The 19752-nt window shown below is 41.2% G+C and overlaps 2 protein-coding genes across 2 annotated transcripts in view; one reads left to right on the top strand and one right to left on the bottom strand.

Annotated features, from left to right (window-relative positions):
- LOC117585007 (protein pellino) overlaps positions 1 to 19752 on the bottom strand; it is a 33879-nt gene that overhangs the window by 4522 nt on the left and 9605 nt on the right. Inside the window, exon 3 of the mRNA XM_034274246.1 lies at positions 980 to 1072. Coding sequence (XP_034130137.1) covers positions 980 to 1072 — 93 coding nt within the window. The remainder of the gene's footprint in view (positions 1 to 979; positions 1073 to 19752) is intronic.
- Positions 5346 to 6282, top strand: LOC117585008. The gene has a single exon (XM_034274247.1). It carries the CDS (start codon positions 5485 to 5487, stop codon positions 6118 to 6120), a length of 636 nt encoding a protein of 211 aa, XP_034130138.1. The 5' UTR covers positions 5346 to 5484; the 3' UTR covers positions 6121 to 6282.

The following is a 19752-nucleotide window of genomic DNA, read 5'->3' on the forward strand; positions in this document are numbered from 1 at the left end:
CAACAATTAGAGTGCTCCATGTCCATGTTCAAGCAGTCATCGTTTGCTGCTCGAGATACATATGTACATATTTACATACATATGTACATATATCACTGACCAGACGACAACTTCCTCAATTTGGCTTCAGGGGAAGCTGCCTCCAAGAGTGACCACCACATGTGACTGCGTTACCAGCATTTGGGATGATAAATGAGGAATTGATGGTGAACTTTGTACACATGTATATGTGTACATACATATATGTACATTTGTACATAAACTGCATCTGAGTAGTAGCGATTTGACGAGCAGAATTCTGAGAGTTCTCTCCCTTTGTGCCACATGCAATTAAAAAGTGTTAAGACTGCTGCCCCAGAGTTTCGAATATTTAAAGCTAATGACTCTAAACGCATTTGAGTTGGCCCGGGAAACGAGAATGAGTCTGGGTCTGGGTTTGCTTTGGATATGGCTCTGGGTCTGGCTCTCATTCGAGTCTTCCTCTGGTTCTGGCTCTGTTTCTGGGTCTCTGTGACTCTCACCTAAAGCGTCGGGCCATGTTGGGTAATCAGCGCAATGTCAAGCGCTTTGCTCAGTCAAATGGACACCAAGATTTACAATCATCCGTCCCAGCAGACGGCCAAAGCCATCAATCTACTCCCCAGGCCCGTGTGTGTAGACAGAGCGATGGACGGTGGCGTGCTGCGGCGTGAATCAAATGTACTAGGTGCCTGATTTCAGAGTCTACAGACTCTAGGAAAAGATTACTGTTTAGAGCCGCTTTTTCCCCTGCTGTTTATGGAGGTGTGTCTGCTGGTTTTTTGTGGATTGATCGAACGATCGTTAGTAATGATCATAGATCATTGAAAGATTTATATTTTATTCTTCTACTCTTGTTGTTAAGAATGGATTGTTATAAGGCTAACAAGGAGCTAACAGCATCACAAGATTAAAGATATAAACGCATAAATACATTGGTAAACAAGTGGTAAAAACTTACCCGAGTATAACTAATTCTCCATAGCGCAAACGTGGTTTGTCATGTCCATCGCCACCGTCTTCAGCCAGTATGGGAGATTCTGTGCCGTCGGTGCTGCAAAAAGAAAATTCGGAAATTCAGTAAAAATTCAAATGAATAAATTAAATTAAATTATGAACGAGTATATGGAAATGTGAAGTTGGTTCAGCAATTGCTATGGTGATGCTGCGGCTGCTCCATTCACATGGTTAAAGTTTCAGGTTGTTGGATGGTTGGATTTACATAACGATGGAGCGAGAAAACTGGTCCGAGTTCTTGTTGGCCAGAAAGTGGCTCCCCCTCTCTCTCGCTGGCCCGGCTATTATGTTATGCAAGAGAAAAGTAAAACAATAAAAGGTAGCAAAACTTTTGTAGTAGCAATAGAAACCAAGAACAAAACTGTTAAGAATAAGAACAAAAACAAAAACTAAGGCGAAACAATTTTCAAGTAAAATGCCAAAGAAATTGTTCATTTTCAACATGCACTCCGCTCCCCTCTCACACTCTCTCTCTCTCCCTTCATACCTCTCAGCGGGTCCTACATATATCTTTCTATTTCCTAGCGACTTCCCTTTCATTCTCTATTTTTTTTTTTTACTTTACAGAATAGTAACATGAGGTGTCGCCTCTCTGTCTCCGCTTTCGCCAAGTGCAATGGAAATGTGCCTCTTGCCATCGTTCCAGTCCATGGAAGCCTTAGGAATGCGGCTTCAAGTTACCCTCTCTCTCTCTCTCTCTCTCTCTCCCCTCCACACCCCGTTTACTGTTCAGTTCGATCAGCTACTAGGCTAGCATTATAATCGTATAATTATAATGCAAATTTGTTGAAAATTGCCTACTTCCATTAGACATTTTCTCATTAACGTTCATGACACAGCGACATCTTCCTTCGTGTACCTCTTTCTCTTTCTCTTTAAGCTGCTGTACGCAGCTCGGCTGCGCTGCGGTGGTTCCCAAGCATGTACAATATTTTATACACTTTCTCACTGAGGACAAATTGAATTTAAGATGAAACAGAAGCTAACTTCTGGGAGATTTCAACAGAAATGTAAACGAATTAATGAAGAATTAACCCTAGTGGAACTGGAGTTTTTAACGGAATTACTAAGATCGGATCGTATATTAATTTAATAGAAATTATCATTCAAGAAACAAAATTCTTTGTGTAGCGAAGAAAGGGCATCTTAGTCTCGGTGCTAGTTTCTGCTAGTTTTTATTACAGAACTTTTCTGGTATTTTCTTCTTTTTTGGCGCATCATAAACTTATTTACAGCAATCTAATAAAGCAGCATGGCGCCGGTTTACGCCCACTCACTCCCGCACACACAAACACTTACACACATATGTATGTACATCAGCAAGAGGGAGCAAGGGAAGAGAGAGAGAGAGAGAGAGGTGGTGGTCTGCTTTGGGGTTGCATTGATTTTTGCTCATTGCATTTAAACTTGCTCCCCTTTTATTTTATGTGTGCTTGCCCCCATGATGGCGGGCTGCGCTGTGCGCTGACTGACGTTGGAAGGGTGCCACCGAGAGACGGTAGGGAATGAGAAGGTGACACCGTTGGGAAGGAGATGGAAGAGGCGCTGCCACGGCACTTGAAATTCTGCAGCGCAGACAGAAATTGCAGCACACAAATGGGGTAGGCAATGGGGGGAGGGTGGGCAGACTCTGGCCGCGTGCAAGGTGCAAAAGGCAAATGTTTCTCGTTCTCTCACTCTCACTCTCCCTTCCCCTCTCTCTCTCTCTCTCTTTCTTTCTGTTTGTCTGTCTGCTATCCATGTCTCATTCGTAGGCAAGGCTTCAAATTAGCGCTGCAACTTGGTTTTAGACACGTCTAAAGACATGAATGGCTCTGCACGAGTTTCTGTACAATTTCTGTACTGATAAATATATATACAGAGAGGGAGAGAGAGCTGCTGCACTTTTGTAAAGGCCCTCCAATCTCTTGAAGCAGTGCTTATCCTCTACAACAGACATATTTATCTGTACCCCTCGTTATTGACTCTCTGAAATTTTCAGAATTTCAAATAAATTTAGATTTCCGATATAAGTATAACTGCTAAGACACACTGAGAGAGGAAAGAAAAAGACAGTGACAATGTAAAATGCTTGTTGAGGCCCTGTTAGTATCTTTCCTCAAATCAAAAATCATCTTATCGAATGGACTAGTGTAGTTCCTTTCACTTTTGGCCATCAACAGGTGTGTTAACCGACAGACTGTTGGTTAGCACTCACCTCAGCTCGCTGTTGACCCAACAGATACACATCTTGGTGCAACATTGGACTTAATTATGCCACACTTCCAACACCACCAGAATCAATAACAAAAGGACCACCCACTCGGCAGCGACATAAAGACGTACAGCAGACAGGCTGGGAGGCAACAAAAAACTGGGTTAAATTGATTAAGTCTGTGTCTGTCCCGATTATGAATAATACCGACGATGATGGCAGCGGGGGTCGTTTGTCATTTGACTGCTGTCTAAATTAAATTTAATTAACAAACCAACTCGAGGAGCGGCAAACAAAAGAACGCTGCTTCCTCTGCCATTCATTGATGGAATCTCAATCGGAATTGGAGTAAATATTTACACAATATGCGTGTAGCGAATGGCTACCACAGAATCTACTACACTCTGCCCAAATGTAACCCTCATATTACACAATTTTCAATTAAAGTAGAGCGATCGAGCATCCCATCCATTCCTGTTGTTCCCTTCTATTCATTAAAAAATTCCATAAATCTTGATTACGGGAAAAGATTGGAGCTTAAATAACATTTTTAGAGGGCTCTCCCTCTCTCTCTCTCTCTCTCTGCGCCACGATTTGCGTGACTATTTCCACATGCAATCAGCTGTGCCCCCCTGTTCCTAATACCATCAAAGAATTTATTGATTTTCAGCGACTACTTATTTGCATACATTTCAATTTCGAAAAACTAACCCAAGCACCGAAACACATTACGAGCGAGTGCCACAGAGTACGTTGTCAGCCCAACTAAAACTAAAAAAAAAAAAGAAAAGCAGCAAAAATTCAGCTAGGAGTTGCAAACAGAGATACAGATACTGAAAGAGGTATCCCTGAGATACGATAGCTATGCTGGGACTCTGCATTTGAAGTTTGTTTTATACCTTGAACTGAGAGTAGGGAACTGCTGTGAGGGAATCTCGAAATAGAAAGTTTCTTTACTGTTCACTGTAGTCACTTCATCAGCTATAGGGTATCAACGCTTCGGCACACCAGTAATGCTCTGCCCTTTCTGCTTCCTGTGTACCTACGGCGTATGAGTTCTGTCTGGTTCTGGTCTATCTGTAGTTCTGGTTTTTTCGTTGCTGTCTGCTGTTTAGGGAAATCAATTTATGTATCTGTGTGTGCGTGTGTGTGTGTGCGATTGAACGCTGCACGGACACTGTCATTACAGTGGAAAAAGCGTAAAGCAGTTTTTCCATTATATTGGATCCCCTTCCGAACGACCCCCTTCCACTGCCATTCCATCGCATGACAATGGCTCTCGCGTACCATCGATTTTCCTGCTCTGCGGCCGCCATGGAAAACCGACAACTAGCCCCACAATCGCATTACAATAAATTTTCCAGCAAAACGCAAAGGGCAAACCACTCTTTCAGCCAACATTTCCCTTGATTGCATGCTAAAAAGTGCACCCAGGACTACGGCAAGGGTATAGAGTCCATGAAATCAGGGCAGGTGTACACATGGGTTACTCCCTCTCCCAACCATGACTCTCTGACCATCGGGTTTTTGCCACATGTGGAGGGGGGTAATGTCACGAGGTCGCAGCTTATGCAAATTAATTTAATTATCAGGGTGCAGATGCATTACATTCATTTCATTAGCCTATCCCTGCCTCCTCGCTACAGGTCTTCCTCCAGAGGCTTTTAGCATTTCATTTCATTGCACATCTAATTGAGTTTAAACAGCGGTCACAAAGGGAGAAATGCGTTAAAAGCTAAGAAGCAACAGGAAAAAGTTGCACTTGGTATACAAATAAATAAAAGAAAGGCGCTACAAAATAATTTCATTAACAGCAACGAAACAGATAAAAGTTGTTTCTGACATTGAGAAGCATTTGATAGATAAAGTTATATTTAGAAAGTACCCAAAAGTGAAAGGATTATTTTATGAACAGCGCTAAAGTTTCTAGATTTATTTTATGCCCGTCAAAAAGTGAGGAAATGGAGCGCGAACATTAAAGATACTGAGATTGGACACCCTCTAGGGAATTCCTTTGATTCTTTTATGGATCTCACAGCAGCAACAATCACAAATGTGGCAGCTGTTTTCCGTTCACAAGGAAATCAAAAATATCCACATACCATAGGAAAACAAATCAGTTTTGTCACCTGGCCGGCCCACAGCTCAAACAGTTTTCGGTCTCCAAAAGATTAACAAACCAAAATTTTCGGAAAATTCAAGAATTTACAATTTGTTAATTCAGAGAACTTTCATCGTTTGATTATAACTTCATTATGGTTTCTTATTTGGTTATGCTGCTCACATCTATAGTGCAAATTGGGCTTCAGACCAGCCTCTTCGTGAATATCGATCAACCGATGCCGGTGCCGGGGAGCTTCTACGCCAGCTTCATGATGTACTGCGGTTTCCTGCACTTTCTGGAGGACATGGTGCTGCTGCCAAAGAGGTACAAGCGTCGGCTGTTCTGGCCAATGCGCTTCGTGATCGAACTGACGTTAAGCATTGCCGTCATGGAGGTGTTGGCTCTGGTCCTCTGGGCCCGAATTGAGCTCATCATCTGTCTGTGGGTGAAGGCGGCGCTTTGCTACTACGGCAATATGTGCGAAGAGGAGTGCCTACAGCACGAGGCAACCATTCTGGGCTCTCTGCTGATATCGATAGCTGCGCTCTTCTGGATGAGTGCTGTGGTGGCCACGGAACCCTTGCAGAAGTCCGGCAAGGAGAAACCGCAGACTAAGGGAAAGAGCTTCAAGCAAGAAGAGGAGGAAATGCAACATCAGGAAGATATAGAAGAGCAGCAGGATCAGACACAACAGCAGACGCAACTGGAGCAGCTGGAGATGCAGTGCCCAGTGCCGTCAAAGTATCTAATCCTTGCCGATGCCGCGGCAATGTCTTCGCAAACCTAAAAGTTGCAGTTCCTCTACTAAAAGTGCGGTAGTAGAAGACGAATACAGGGGGAAAACCCAGAAAATCAATAGCCATTCAACAGAAAAGCAAATGACCGAAATTCACATTCAATGAAATAGTTTTATTAAAAGTTCTTCAATTACAGAACCCTTTAAGATTGATTCAGCTCCGGATTGAGATCAGTATTTGGATTTGATCCCATCAACCTCTCCCTATTAGTTCTTCCTCAACCATTTTCCACATTTTAAAACCATTTCATGGTTGAACTTTTCCGATTGCAAGTTCTCTGCGGCAAGTGCTGCTTCTTCTTTTGCTCCATTTTTACAGCGTGGCAACATCACACACGACACACTATTTGGTTTGGTTGTGGGGCACACTATATTTATAACTTGTATAAATCTTTTGAGTTTGTCTGTCAACAGCAGGAGTGGAGCGCGAGAGAGATGGATTTATGTACATGTGACAACAACGGTGGAAAAATAGATTTTAAGCTAAAACGACAAGGAATATGGAGGGGTATAGACTCCCACTCCTCCACTCTATTTCATTCTTTATTTGTAGAATTTGAAATTTGAGCTGAAGCGAGAGGCAGAGAGAAATATTCAAAGTGCAGTGTTCCTCTTTTCACCTGTCAAAAAACGTACCCAAGGCAAAAGTGCAATGGCAGATTAAACAGTAAACATGAGAGAGCAGAAGCAGAACAATGGCAACAACATAAACAGACGAGACGAAGAGCAACGGATAAAGGGACAGACGACACTTCTCTTCTCTTCTTCTCTTTCTTGCAAATATATTGCAGGTGCTTAAGAGCAGCGCAGCAGAGAGAGAGAGAGAGACAGCGAAAGGAATATAGGGAACACGGAGGGTTGTAGGGGTCTCTGCAGAGCAGGTGTTTCGTTACCATATTTTATGTTTAAATTTTGCGGTATTCTGCCCTACCCTGCCGGCGGCTCTCATGCCGAAACCTGAGCATTGCCCATCAACATATTCATTCGCTTTTCCCATTCATATTCCTCAGATGTTTGCCTCACCAAATGTATCCATGCTCATATCTGTATCTGTGTGTGCACATGGCTTTGTGCTTGTCCCACACAGCTGTTTGCATTTCAAGAATGAAATTCTCATTGAGACAACTTCAAAAAAAAGCAACAACAAAATTTTACATAAGCAGTAAAAGCAGAAACTCGTTCTGGCCAGAAGACGGAGAACAACAACGTAGAAGAGCATACACCAAAAAACGCAAAAAAAAACAAACAGCAAAAGGCTATAGAATATGCATATGTAAATATATACATACATAATATGTACATATCTACATTAATGCAAAAGATATCTGATGAGATACTGTAAAACTGTTGCAATCGCGACAGGGTCAAAAAGTTGAATGGATCACTTGGGGCGTTGGTTCTTTGTTGTTGTTGTTAGCTTCACTTGTTAGCGTCAAGTCACTAATTCCATTTATGCAAATCCCAAATACCCCAGTGCTGCGTTGTCAATTTCTTAACAACTTTTCTTTGAACAAAGCTCTTTCTCTGTCTTCCATTTTTCCACCTCTCCACCTCTCTTTCTCTTTCGGTTTGTTACATAATCAGCAGAAATTTCGGTTTTTTCGAGTCGCTTTTTAGCCCAAAACCTGAACAATGGCAACGCTATTTTGTTGTGCTGTCTGCTGCTGCTTTTCGATCTTGCCTCTTTGGCTCTCAGTGTTTATGCTTGTTCATGCAGCGGCACGTTTTGTACAATTTTTCGTTTGTTTGTTTGTTTATTTTTTGTTTGCTGGTGGGTTCCTTTCTTGCCAGCTGCTCTTTTGGCAAACAAATTTGCACAAAAAATAAATAAAAACTAACTTAAATGAAACAAACAATCAGCTGAAGCGGCAGAGAAATAGTTTACTTAACAAAAGCATAAAGCAACCGTCGTTCAATTGCTCTTGAGCACGTTTTTTGTATTCCCAAATAGAAATATCCATGGCATATGGAAATAGTTAGCGAATTTGACTTCAAGTAATTTAAATTTAAACTTTTGTAGATTTAAGCAAGTTTTATTAATGTTGGGTGGTTAACGATCCAGAAAGTCTACATTTGACTTTCAGTTTAAAATTAAAAAATAATTAAAAATCAATTCATTGAACGTCTTAATTAACTAAAATAATAGTTGAGCCGTTATAGTAATTAGAATAACTATTTCCCAGTTGAATAATTATTATTAATATCAATCTCAAGATCAACGTTTATAGTTTTCCGCTTAGTTAAACTTGATTGGCAACAAGTTGCAGTCGGAAAGTTGTACGCTTCTAGATATTTATGTACATATAAGTACTTTTGCTCCAAATTACTTTCAAAAATTCCATTGGTAGAGTAGTTTGAGCAACCACTTTGATGTTCTTTCCTGTTGGAATTTTCCCTAATGTTAGCCTACATTATGTTTCCATGTCTATGGATTTTACTTCAATGCCTGACAGTTTTTTTGTGGCTAAAAATAAATGCCACGAGCAGGCCCAAAGATGGAGATGGAGAGAGAGAGAGAGAGAAACAGCCTATTTTCGTGCTAACAGTTTCGCTTTTCATTTGTGGAGTGTTTTTCTATTTCCAGAGCCCGCTTTCCACAAACCAGCACCAGCACCAGCACCACAGTAATGGATGTCTGGTTCCCATTTGGGCCCTGAGTTTCGCAGTACTTTTGGCCTTTGTCTGGAGGCCTTAGAATCAAGGCAGAAATGTGCTAATAAGCCACAACCTGAAATGTACTCATCAGCGACTGCAAGCCGTTCGTCAGTTAATGATTGCAGGAATATGCTAATATCCCATCTCTAATTTCCCATTTCCATGACGAACAGTCGTCGCTTTGCTGAGAGCAATTTTAATAAATAAATGCCAAGTGCTGGGCACGACTTCTTTCCATCTTTTCATCTATCTCTATATTTATTCTATCCCCTAGTGCCGCTCTATTTATACGTGATTAAGAAATTAATGACCAGCTTTGGCGATAAAAGAGGGGAAACGAAGGAAGTGTCTCTGCTCTTTCATAGTTGCATGAAATTAAATTTCCCTAATGAAGTGAAAACCTCTCTCTCCCGCTCTCTCCTGCCATCCGTGGATCGTAATTAATTCTGAAGTTGTTCATTCTGACGCCTTTCCAATGGCTTCTCTCGTCTGGGGCCGTGTGACAAAAACTGCCATCAACTTGTGCAAGAAAGAGTGCAGAAAATATATCATCATCTCTGCGGCATGATGTCATGGGTTAAAACGCTTACGAATGTGCCTTGTGCCTGTGCCTGTGCCTGTGTCAATGTGCATTTCGTTGAACGCTTCTGTTGTCGAATCAAAAGTTCACAAAGATAACACATTTTAGCAGAGATAAGAGCTAGTTTTTAAATCCCCATAATGTTGTTTACGCTGCTTAAATTTAGGGGGAACTTTAATTAGATTATGAGCCGCTGCTGTTTCTGGTTCTCGTATATTGAAATATTTATTATGCGCTCAAGCACAAAGACAACCGAAACAGCAGATCAACAAATATCGCATCTAGAAGAGAGCTCTTATAAATATGAACCATTGTGAAAGTTGATTCACCTGCTAATGTACTCGATGACTAATTCATGTGTTGGTATTCCCTACAAACACACAACAACATTGCCATAAACCAATTTCAATTGATTTTCTCGTCAAAAATAGCCACCGTCCGTAGGTTGTTAAACTCATTAGCACCCAAAGAGAGTAAGGCTCGAGAGAGGAACACAAATCAACTGAGTAAAAAACGAAAAAAAACTCCAGTGCTTGGACTAGACGATACCTAGTAATTTGTTGATGCATTATGCATTATACATGTATGAAAGGGAATAACAAAAAGCTCAATTCGAGTATAAATCAAAAGCTTTCTTGTTGGATGCCAATTCTTTTATCTCTCTTTATTTTGCATCCCGTTATTGATGTTGCTATTGCTGCACTTGTGTTTTGTTGAGAGAGAGAATGCACGCTGAGAGAGACTCTCATCGAACGTAATCCTCGCTGAGTGCGAGTGAGTGAGCATCAATCGCTGCCCATCAATAGCGTTGTGTAAGCATTGGCAAAGGATGGAGATAGGGATCTAACGGTTCTACCTTCACACTGCTAGGTACGAATACTCAAGTATGTAGAAAATCAACCGCAACCCAAAATTTGCAGTTTCTTTTCGACTGCTCCTCTATTTTAATGGGTGTAGGAGTTTGCGCTTGTCTGCCTCTCTGTCTCTCTCTCGCTCTGTATACCTGTGACCAAAAATGGAAAACGAGCGCTTAATTATGTGCCCCCAAAAACCGTCAGAAAATACAGCAACCCACAAGCGTCTAATGAGCAAACGGAAATTGAAACTTTTTGGCGCTGTTTAAATAAACATTCAACACACAAAGTGACATAATTTGGCTAAAAATGAGAGAGAAGAAAAACCAAAAGGCAAAAGAAACTCTATATATTGCAGGTGGCAAAGCTGCGGAGAGGAGCAACGAAAAGAAAAGCAAACGCAGCTAAACACAATAACGAGCACACAAAAAAGTTATGAAAATTGTCGACACAGATAGATGCGTGACCAAAATCGTTATGACATAATATTCATGACACCAAAACGCGTTGAAAGGAAGCAACAAATTTATAAAAATAAAACGCGGATTTTATAACAATAAATAATAAAACGCCAAAGCACGTTGTCTTCCTCCACAAAGCAGCCACTGGCAGTCTAAGGCGAACGTAACGTAAAATCTAACGAGAACTGGGGGAAAATCGTTTCAATTTATGATGGAGTAGGAGAACTTCGGTTAATTGGTGGGCTAACAGGGGAGGCACACAAATTATCTGACAAACCATTATCAATGGCAGTGATCGACAGACTATTGACCCATATACGACGAGTACCGTGGAGATCCAATGACTCTCCCCTCCAAAGCACTCAGAGAACTTCCATTTGTACACTTAATCGTAGATCAATCAATATTTTTATATACCCTTACTTTTCTGGCATTACAAAGTGATAAGGTAATAAGCCCCTTTCTAAATGAATGCTAGACAGACTTGCAAGAGCCACAAACACATAAATAAATATAGTTACTGCGTACAAATGAGGTTAACGAAGGTAAAGGCTGGTTTTTCGATAAGAAAATTGTAGAATGCGGATTCTTTGTTGTTAAAAAACATTGTCCAACCGGATATAGAGCTGTGTTTTGTATTTTCTTTATTTCTTTATCAAATCATGCGAATGCGGATGATTTGCTGCACGTATCAGGATCGTCTTTTTGCGTAAGATACTTATCAAAAGTCTCCTCACAACCCACGACAACCTAATGTAGACTAGATTAATCTAGTAAATGCCTCATACTTATGGGATCCATTTCCAAGAATCTTCCAGGGTGTTAGCGATGTTGGTGTTCTATAAATAGTTATTTTCTTTTATTCTGCTCAATTCTTATTGCTTTTTCTTTCCATTGCATTGCTTTTGCGTTGGCTTCTTTTCTTTTCCCTTCGTTTGCTTTGGTTTTTCGTGTGTGTGTGCGTGTGTGCGTGTGTGGCGGTGGGTTATTTTTGGTCTTTATCGTATTCATTGTTTTTCCATTGGCCGTGCATCGAAGCATGCTTGCATCCAACTATCCAGCCATCCATCCATTCGATTAAATGGAAACGAATCGAAACCATTCCAATTGGGAGAACCCTACAAAGATGGGAATGTCTCTATTTTTGGCAGAACTGGAAAGATTTATGATCAAACGTCTGCTGTCTGCCACGCTGACAGTCAATTCTGTTTGGATCCCAGCTACAGCTTCAGTGAGCCACGTTTACACGGCTTTAATTGCCCGTCCAGCAGAGAGGAACAGAACCAGCAACACGGCACGGCACGACAGGAAATGCTGGGTTCGGGCGGTTGAAAATTGGTTTTATTTTTTGTATTTTATTCTGTCGCTGTGGATGTGGATGTGGCTAGTGGCTGGTTGCTGTTGCTGGGGGCTGCTACTCCCCGCCCAATGACTGACCGTGGTTTTGAGAACTGGCTGGGACTGAGGTTGGGGCCGGGGCCGGGGCCGGGGCAATGGCCATAATCAAGCCAATTTAATAATATGTTACGCTGCACACAATTTCACCTGCAAGCGGACAGGCGACCAGCAAACAACCAGTCCATGGGTCTGGCTGTTCTCCACAAAAGGAGAAGCACGAATAACAAAGAGAAAACCCCCAGACGAAAGAGGTCCCCACCAACCTGGGCAGACTCTCAAATGTTTCTATCAAGAAATATTGCAATTTGATTAAAATAAACAAAAATGCTTACGTTTTTATTCCGAATAAGGAATGGACAATACTTGGAGTAATATTTGGTATAATAATGTAGAAAAGGAGAACTACAATCAAATGCAGACTTCTAAAATCTTTTATCTATGGTTTAACATTCCAAATTTGGTTACTATTTAAGGTCCCATAAATTATATCCACATGGAGATGCACTCTGAAGGTTCGACGACGAGAACCTGGTGCTATAAGTATGATCGTCTGCATGCGAAGCATAATGGGTAAAGAGGTAACAAGAACGTAATGAACCTGGAGAATAAGAAGATAACAAAAGAAAAAAGAGGAGATTGAAGACGCGGAAAGAGGAAGGAGAAGACAAATCAAATTTTTGGCCATGCTCTGTACGTGACACATCCGTGCAAAGGGAAAGAGAAGTGGGGAAGGAGCGACGTAGAGAAACACACAAAACACGTCAAAGACAATATTTTGTTGCGCATTAGAAAAAAGTATTTTGCGTCAAGCCTGCTACTTGCATAAGGAAAAAAGGAAAAGAAACGGAATACAACTCCTTCACTTTACTTTACCCACAACCAAATCGACAGCAGCAACAGCAGCTGCCACAAAGGGCAACATTTTGTGGATAATGACGAACGAGGTTGTTGTTGCTGTTCTTGTTGTTGCGGCAATTTTGCACGTAATTCGTCACGTTGCAAAAAAAAAGGAGAACAAAATATTGCTGTTTTTGTTGTTGATTATGCATTGAAAATTTGCCAGCCAAAAGCAGCAATCTGCATGGCCTCCCCCCTGCCCAAAAAATGTTGTCTGGCAACACTCACTCAAGCATGCACAAGAGAGAAAGGTAGAGCGAGAGGGTGATCGGGGGAGAAAGGAAGAGAGTAGGAGAGCTGCGAGTGAAAGAGCTAGAGCCGAATAGCTAAAGGGTGGAATAACTAGAGTGGGAGAGCCAGAGGGGACATCAAGATGTACATGCATATTAGATGGAAGATAAGGAATTCGAAGAGTGGTAAATGCACTGCAAGGTGGGGAGGCCACTCACCTCTCTCCCTCAAACACACAAACGCAGCATAAACAAAATAGACAAGAACTGTGAGTGAGCTTTTTAAGAAGACCCTACACTAATTTGATATAACTTGAGAAAAAGAGAGAGTGGTAAATGGCACTGGGCAGAAAGGAAGAGAGTCGAAGAGAGTGGCACTCTCAGCCTCAGGCAACAAATATTAAAATGCACATTCACAAGATCGCATTGCAGCAACAACAACAACAACAACAACACTGAATGCCGACAAGCAACACTGAACGGAGTTCACCAATTCGTGCGCCAATTAATGTAAAATTGAAATGAAGCCATAAAATATAATTTGCCACTGTCTCTTGCCTCTGGCAGGCACCGTTCTGTCCTTTTGGTTCGTTGACATTTTGGATTACATTCGATTTGACATTTGCCCGCACAACCCAATCGATATGGAGCGAAGGGGATTTATATGCATACATTTGTATGTACGAGTATGTGTATCCAAATCAAGGCGTCTGTAACGAATTATGTCAATCAACTGGCGGCGAAGCAGTCAGATGTCAAAGGTCACAGACCAAAAAGCAAACAGAAAATCTAAAAACGTGCAGTTTTGGGTCAGACACGGCATGACCTCCAATTCCGATGAAACGGCACACACAGAGACCCTACCAAACAGGAGGGTGGTAGGTGGAATGGAGAAAGTGCCTGTGTGTGTGTGTGTGTGTTGTATTGATTGACCTGCAGCGTGTCCCGTTACATGAAATTGGTATGAGAGTCTTATTACGATAATATCGGAAGCAGCATTTTTCTTCAATAGCGATAGTTGGAGAAATCAAATCAATTATGTTTTGATTGCAGATCGATAAACACAGAGGTGATCGGTAGAGAAAATCTATGCCCATTGATACAAAAATGTTTTGCAAAGCCAAAAGGAGTGAACCTACTACAATGAGTCATGGAATAAACGAATATTTCTACTGTAACTTCCAAACAGGTAAATGCCAAGTATTTGTTACAAAGAATCGGAGAATCGTTTCACAAATCATTAATTAGAATCCATTGCCACGAGGCTGAGGTTTCCTTTGCAAAAGGTAACAATTTTCGAAATTCCACATAAAAACATACACGAATGTGTATGTGTGTGTGTGTGTGTGTGTTTTCTATGTACAATACACAAGAATACGTTTATTTGAATACCCAGACCCAGGCTGGTAGTCGACCCCTGCTCTCTCGCTCTCACCTCCCACTCACAGGCCGCACATGCATGTGCTGGCAATACATTTGTTGCCATGCCAACCAACAACTGTGCCGATTATGTCACTCATGGTGGCTGTATGGGTTAAAGAACAGGTCTCTCCCCACTACCCCTCCACTGCTTGTGCATCCCGCATCTTGTGGCTTTTGGCTCTGGGGTCTTCGGGGTTCTCTGGGCTTCTTAGGCAGCCCCTCCTCATGACAACAGAGTTGATTGTGGCGGCTGACTGGCTTATTTCTGTGCAGCATGTTGCAACGATCTAAAGATTCTTGCTTAGAATCTCTGTGGGAAAACAATGCTAAAAAAATGCAATGGAAGGAATTTATATTAGCATAATGCATTCTGCCGTTTTAACTTACATTTATGTATACTCGTGGGTGGAGTTTACATATTCTGGATACCTTCCAATAGAGTTTTCACTGTAAGATTCATACATTTGTCCATCGCAAAATGGTAGGGATGGAAAACCCCTAAGTGAAATGTTGAGAAATGGCCTTTCGAGCTGTCATCCCCTTTAACCATACAATTCTGTGTTGGATGCCAAAAATAACTTGGGACGAGTACTCCCATTCGCGAATTGCAAATGTCAGAGAGCACAATAACCACTCTCAGCAAACAGCACAACTTAATTGTTGAAAAAAAAATTTTTCTTTTTGCAACCAATGAGGAGGGGATTTGTACTCCTCAATTTTTAATGGCGCTGGCGCCCTGTGCGACCCGACCACGACCCCATTTTTTTGGGTGAGATGCCCTTGGTAAGCATGAGAATTATGTACATCCATACATACACACACATATGTACATATGTACCTACATACTCTTTGTTGTTATTTTAATTTTGCTAATGCAACAAACGTTCGTTTCTCGAAGTTCCGTTCTAGTTTCCAGGGGGGTGCTTTGGTGTAGCTTTCCCCATCCCAAAGCACCAGTGCCCGACTCCAAAGTGATTTACGAAATGCCAAGAATTTGTCGATTCGATTACGTTGAGTGAGTGTGCCTAAAGGTTATTCATCAGAAAGAGGTTCGTATGGGTAACGGTACTTTTTGAAAGGAAGTAAAAGAAAAACCATTGGAAAGAGAGAAATTTGCCATATTGAACACCTAGCTCTGTATACCCTATACCCTACCAGCAGCAGGAGACATGACCATTTGTACTATTCTGAGGCATTCTCTTTTGCAATAATCGTTTAACAATGTACTGCATAGATGGGTGTGCATAAAGGGTGTTGTTTGCAGTAAACGTCTTTTAAAAGTCACAAATACCCACACCACTCAAGGGTATACGCGTACTTGTAAGAAATACATTAGTATAAATTTACCATGGCGCACTTTCAATTTTAGTTGTTGTTTTGGCCGCCACCCCACTTCACCGTTTCGTTTGTTTACTGTTAGCTTGAAACAATTTGGAGCGGATATTGACGCAAAACTTTTGTTGCCCCCAACACACACACACACACACACACACCCATAGACCCATACTTGTACAAATATGCATACTGTTATAAGTACAGCATATCCTCCCTCTAGGTGGGTTTTTTTTCTATTTAGTCTTCCGTTAGTGCTGCACTAAACACGATTTTCTTATCGACGGAAGTGAGAAACGAAAGAAAATACATACGCGCTTAAAAGCGGTTCCCCGAAAACCTTCGCACATTGCTGACAAGGCTAACCAACATGCAGGCTACTAAACTACATATCTTTTGTATGGTAATGGTGGGTTGTTAACACCGCTATGATTTGAAGAAAATAAGAGCCAAATCCAAAGTACTTTTCTTTCCATAGAACAATAATACAGAAATCGATAACTCTGTTGTCATATTGTTTTTCTAATAATAGAGCTTATTCCCATATAGCAGATACCACAACGTATAGTACTCAAGAACGAAACTCGTAAATTATCATGACAGACACCTGAGAAACCTGTCATGAGGCATCCCATCTATCCCCGTCGTTATCGTGCCCACTCCTTGCCCCACACCTCACACCAAATTGTACAATAGATAGGATAGTGTTCTCGTACTCCACATATCCCACCATACAATATTTGAGTCAATTGGGAACCAGTACGGGTCGCACATCGATTTAACGCGCCTCGAAAATAAACGCACATGCACAGAGATCGGAATAGACAGAAAACAAAACAAGGCACAAGCCACAAAGCAATTCCCCCGTTTCCCCCTGCAATATCTTCATGTTTGTTCAATGAATTCTCAAATCGCCAAAGCGTGCAGATAATTTTGTATTTAATTGCAACAACACGAATGACAGAAGGCCTGCATCAAAGTCGAACACTCTGATACCCTTTGCAGATTAATCATGTTGATGAGGGATAAGAGACAATAGTTTTCATTGCTATTTAATGATTCAGTTTGTTTATTAATGTTTATGATGTGTCACCTATTGCTTGTCAAAATCATAATACCACCTTCTTCCCATAGGGTATCAAGAGCAGACAACTAAAAGAACGGAAGGGGAGCGGGAAATCAATTTCTCATGGATTTTTAATGCAAATGAAATGCTATGGGCACCCATATGGACAAGCCCGGTTCAGTACACACACACGGGCGCACACGCAGTGATACTCTTATACCCCCACCACAGCCCACTCTTATACAAGTACAAGCAGACATGCACAGACATGACAAGTAGCCACCAAGTGCAAGGCAGCAGCAGAAGACAGAGAGTAAAAGAGACAGAGAGAGAGTTAGAGAGAGCAGTAAACAGATAGAAACAAAAACCGCAAATTGCGTTGACAAGTGCAGTGCACACAAACACAAACACACATACACACGCACACCTTGATGATGGCCTGGGGGATTTATGGATACAGATCTCTGGAGGAGTACGCCATGTGGGGGGTAGGGTCCATGTCAACAACACTCGCCTGACAGCGTCGCCGTTGACTTCGTCAATAATCAGACGCTGAACCCAAAAGACGCAGTGCAGACAGTGGAGTCAGTCTCAAGGCGACAATGACAGAGAGACGAAGACTGACGGCTGGACAGACAAAAAGAGCTGAAGCATAAAACATGAATGAAAGTCGAATTGTGGAATACCCTTTCAAATCTGAAAGCTTAACCTTGACAAGGTGGAACAACTACAAGAAATGTCAGCAATAGTTATCAGCAATCAATTTTGTCATCCTTTCAATCAGCTGCTTATCCATTCTGAAAGCAAAGTAATTAATTTGCGTGCGTGTGCGTGTGTGGGAAGGGCATTAAAGGGCTGGTTTGGCTTGAACTATTGAGACGAGCGTTTTATATTTTCTTTGAGTTTTTACTCTTCTTTAACTCTCTTTTTTCCACTGCTTTTATTTCACATTGTTTGCAGCGACAATTGCAATTGCAATTGCCATAATCAGTGCAAAGGCAGACGCCGCCAACAGATACGATACAAAGGCCAAGAGGGGCTGCTGCTACTGCTTCTCACTTTCACATAAAGATAGAGAGAGAGAGAGAGAGAGAGAGAGAGAGACAGTGGAGTTAACTATTTGAAGGTGGAAAAGCTGGTCAGCGACATTGCACCATTGCCTCATCGATCGTTTCGTATCTGGTGGGGCTCGACTCCGAACCAGTTTTACTTCCATCTATGACGCATGCAGCATAACGAATCCAGCAGCAACCAGCGAGTTTTTTTCTTTTCTTTTTCTTTTATGGCAGTGAAGCGATGAATTAATCGGTTTGGATTTCATGGCGCATAACAATTGCCTCGATCTTTCCGATTCATTTTAAAAATAAATACCAGAGTGCTATTTTCCCGGACAGAGTTTGCATACCCTTGAAGCTCTCAGCACTCTTATCGGACTCTATTTTATTGCATGTATAAACCGATGTTTATGTGCATCCTCTATATAGTATTTACTAGGGTACTGTTCTTGCAGTTTATAGTTACTGCTTCGATGGTTTCCCATCTCGCCATTAATTGAGTTTTCTCAGTATTGATAACAAAGAGCTGTGCCCAGTATAATGTATAATGGAAACCGGGGATGTTATTTAAAAGATTAAGTTTATTCATATTGCGAGCTATCGTTGCAGAATTTTTAAAGAATCTTGACCCGAACTTGCATACTCGAAATCCAAAGACTCTGCTGACTTCAATTCGAGTTGTGGTCCAAGTTCAAAGCCTTCAATTTAAATGCATTATCCTTAATTAAAGCAATCAAGTGCTGCAACACTTTTTAACACAAAAACACTCTCTTCCTTTCTCTTGCAATTTATCGGTTAGTTTTTTTTGTGTTATTTTTAACAGCTTTTAAACACAAAAACACGCAGACAGCCACAGGACATACAGGTCTGGACACAATAGTTGATTAAATTTTCGCTTGTTTTTGTTTTCTTTGGTTTTGTTTTTATTTTTTGTTGGTTTTTTTTAAAAGCATGTTTTAATACTGATCTGCCTCAACCATTTGTTAGTTAATTGCAGCAATTTCATGGATGTATTACTGGTTTTTTTGCCTTGCCTTGCGTCAAAATATGTACTTCAATATACTCTTAATTGGTGGCAGATGTTGAGACAAGAGCAGGGCCCGTGATGTGCAAAATATAAGAAGAAACAAAAGCTCTATTAAAATGATTCATGAAATTCACTTGTGAGGTCATCTCAAGCGCAGGTGTTACTGAATTATGTGCATCGTCGTCGTCGTGTCTTTGTCAGGTAATAAAAATGAGATAATCAATGATCTACGAACAGGCAAAGGTATGCTACTACGAGTATATCCCAAACACAATCATAATAAGGCCATAAATCTCTGCTAATCTTATCAGGCATACGAAATCCTCCTGCTGATCCCAAAATAATCCACTCCCAGGTAATGGAGAGGGTACCTACGATAGTCTTGTTTTTGCCAACGACAAAAGCGCGGAAGGGAGGATTATAGAGAGTTTATTCTAAGAGGATTATGTGTAGACAAAACTATCTGCCATTCGATAGCCATACGTAGATAGTGATCTCAGGGAAATTGTAAATTCCAGCAGAGATAATAAATTATCGTTCAATTTCATAGCAAATTCTTTGCAAACATTTCGTGAAAATGTTCTTCAAACTCTGTGATTCTTGCGAACGCGTTCAAAGTCACGACCGCATTTGAATATTGTAGTAT

Source organism: Drosophila guanche, unplaced genomic scaffold (assembly GCF_900245975.1).
Source record: "Drosophila guanche unplaced genomic scaffold, DGUA_6, whole genome shotgun sequence".
Lineage (NCBI taxonomy): Eukaryota > Metazoa > Arthropoda > Insecta > Diptera > Drosophilidae > Drosophila > Drosophila guanche.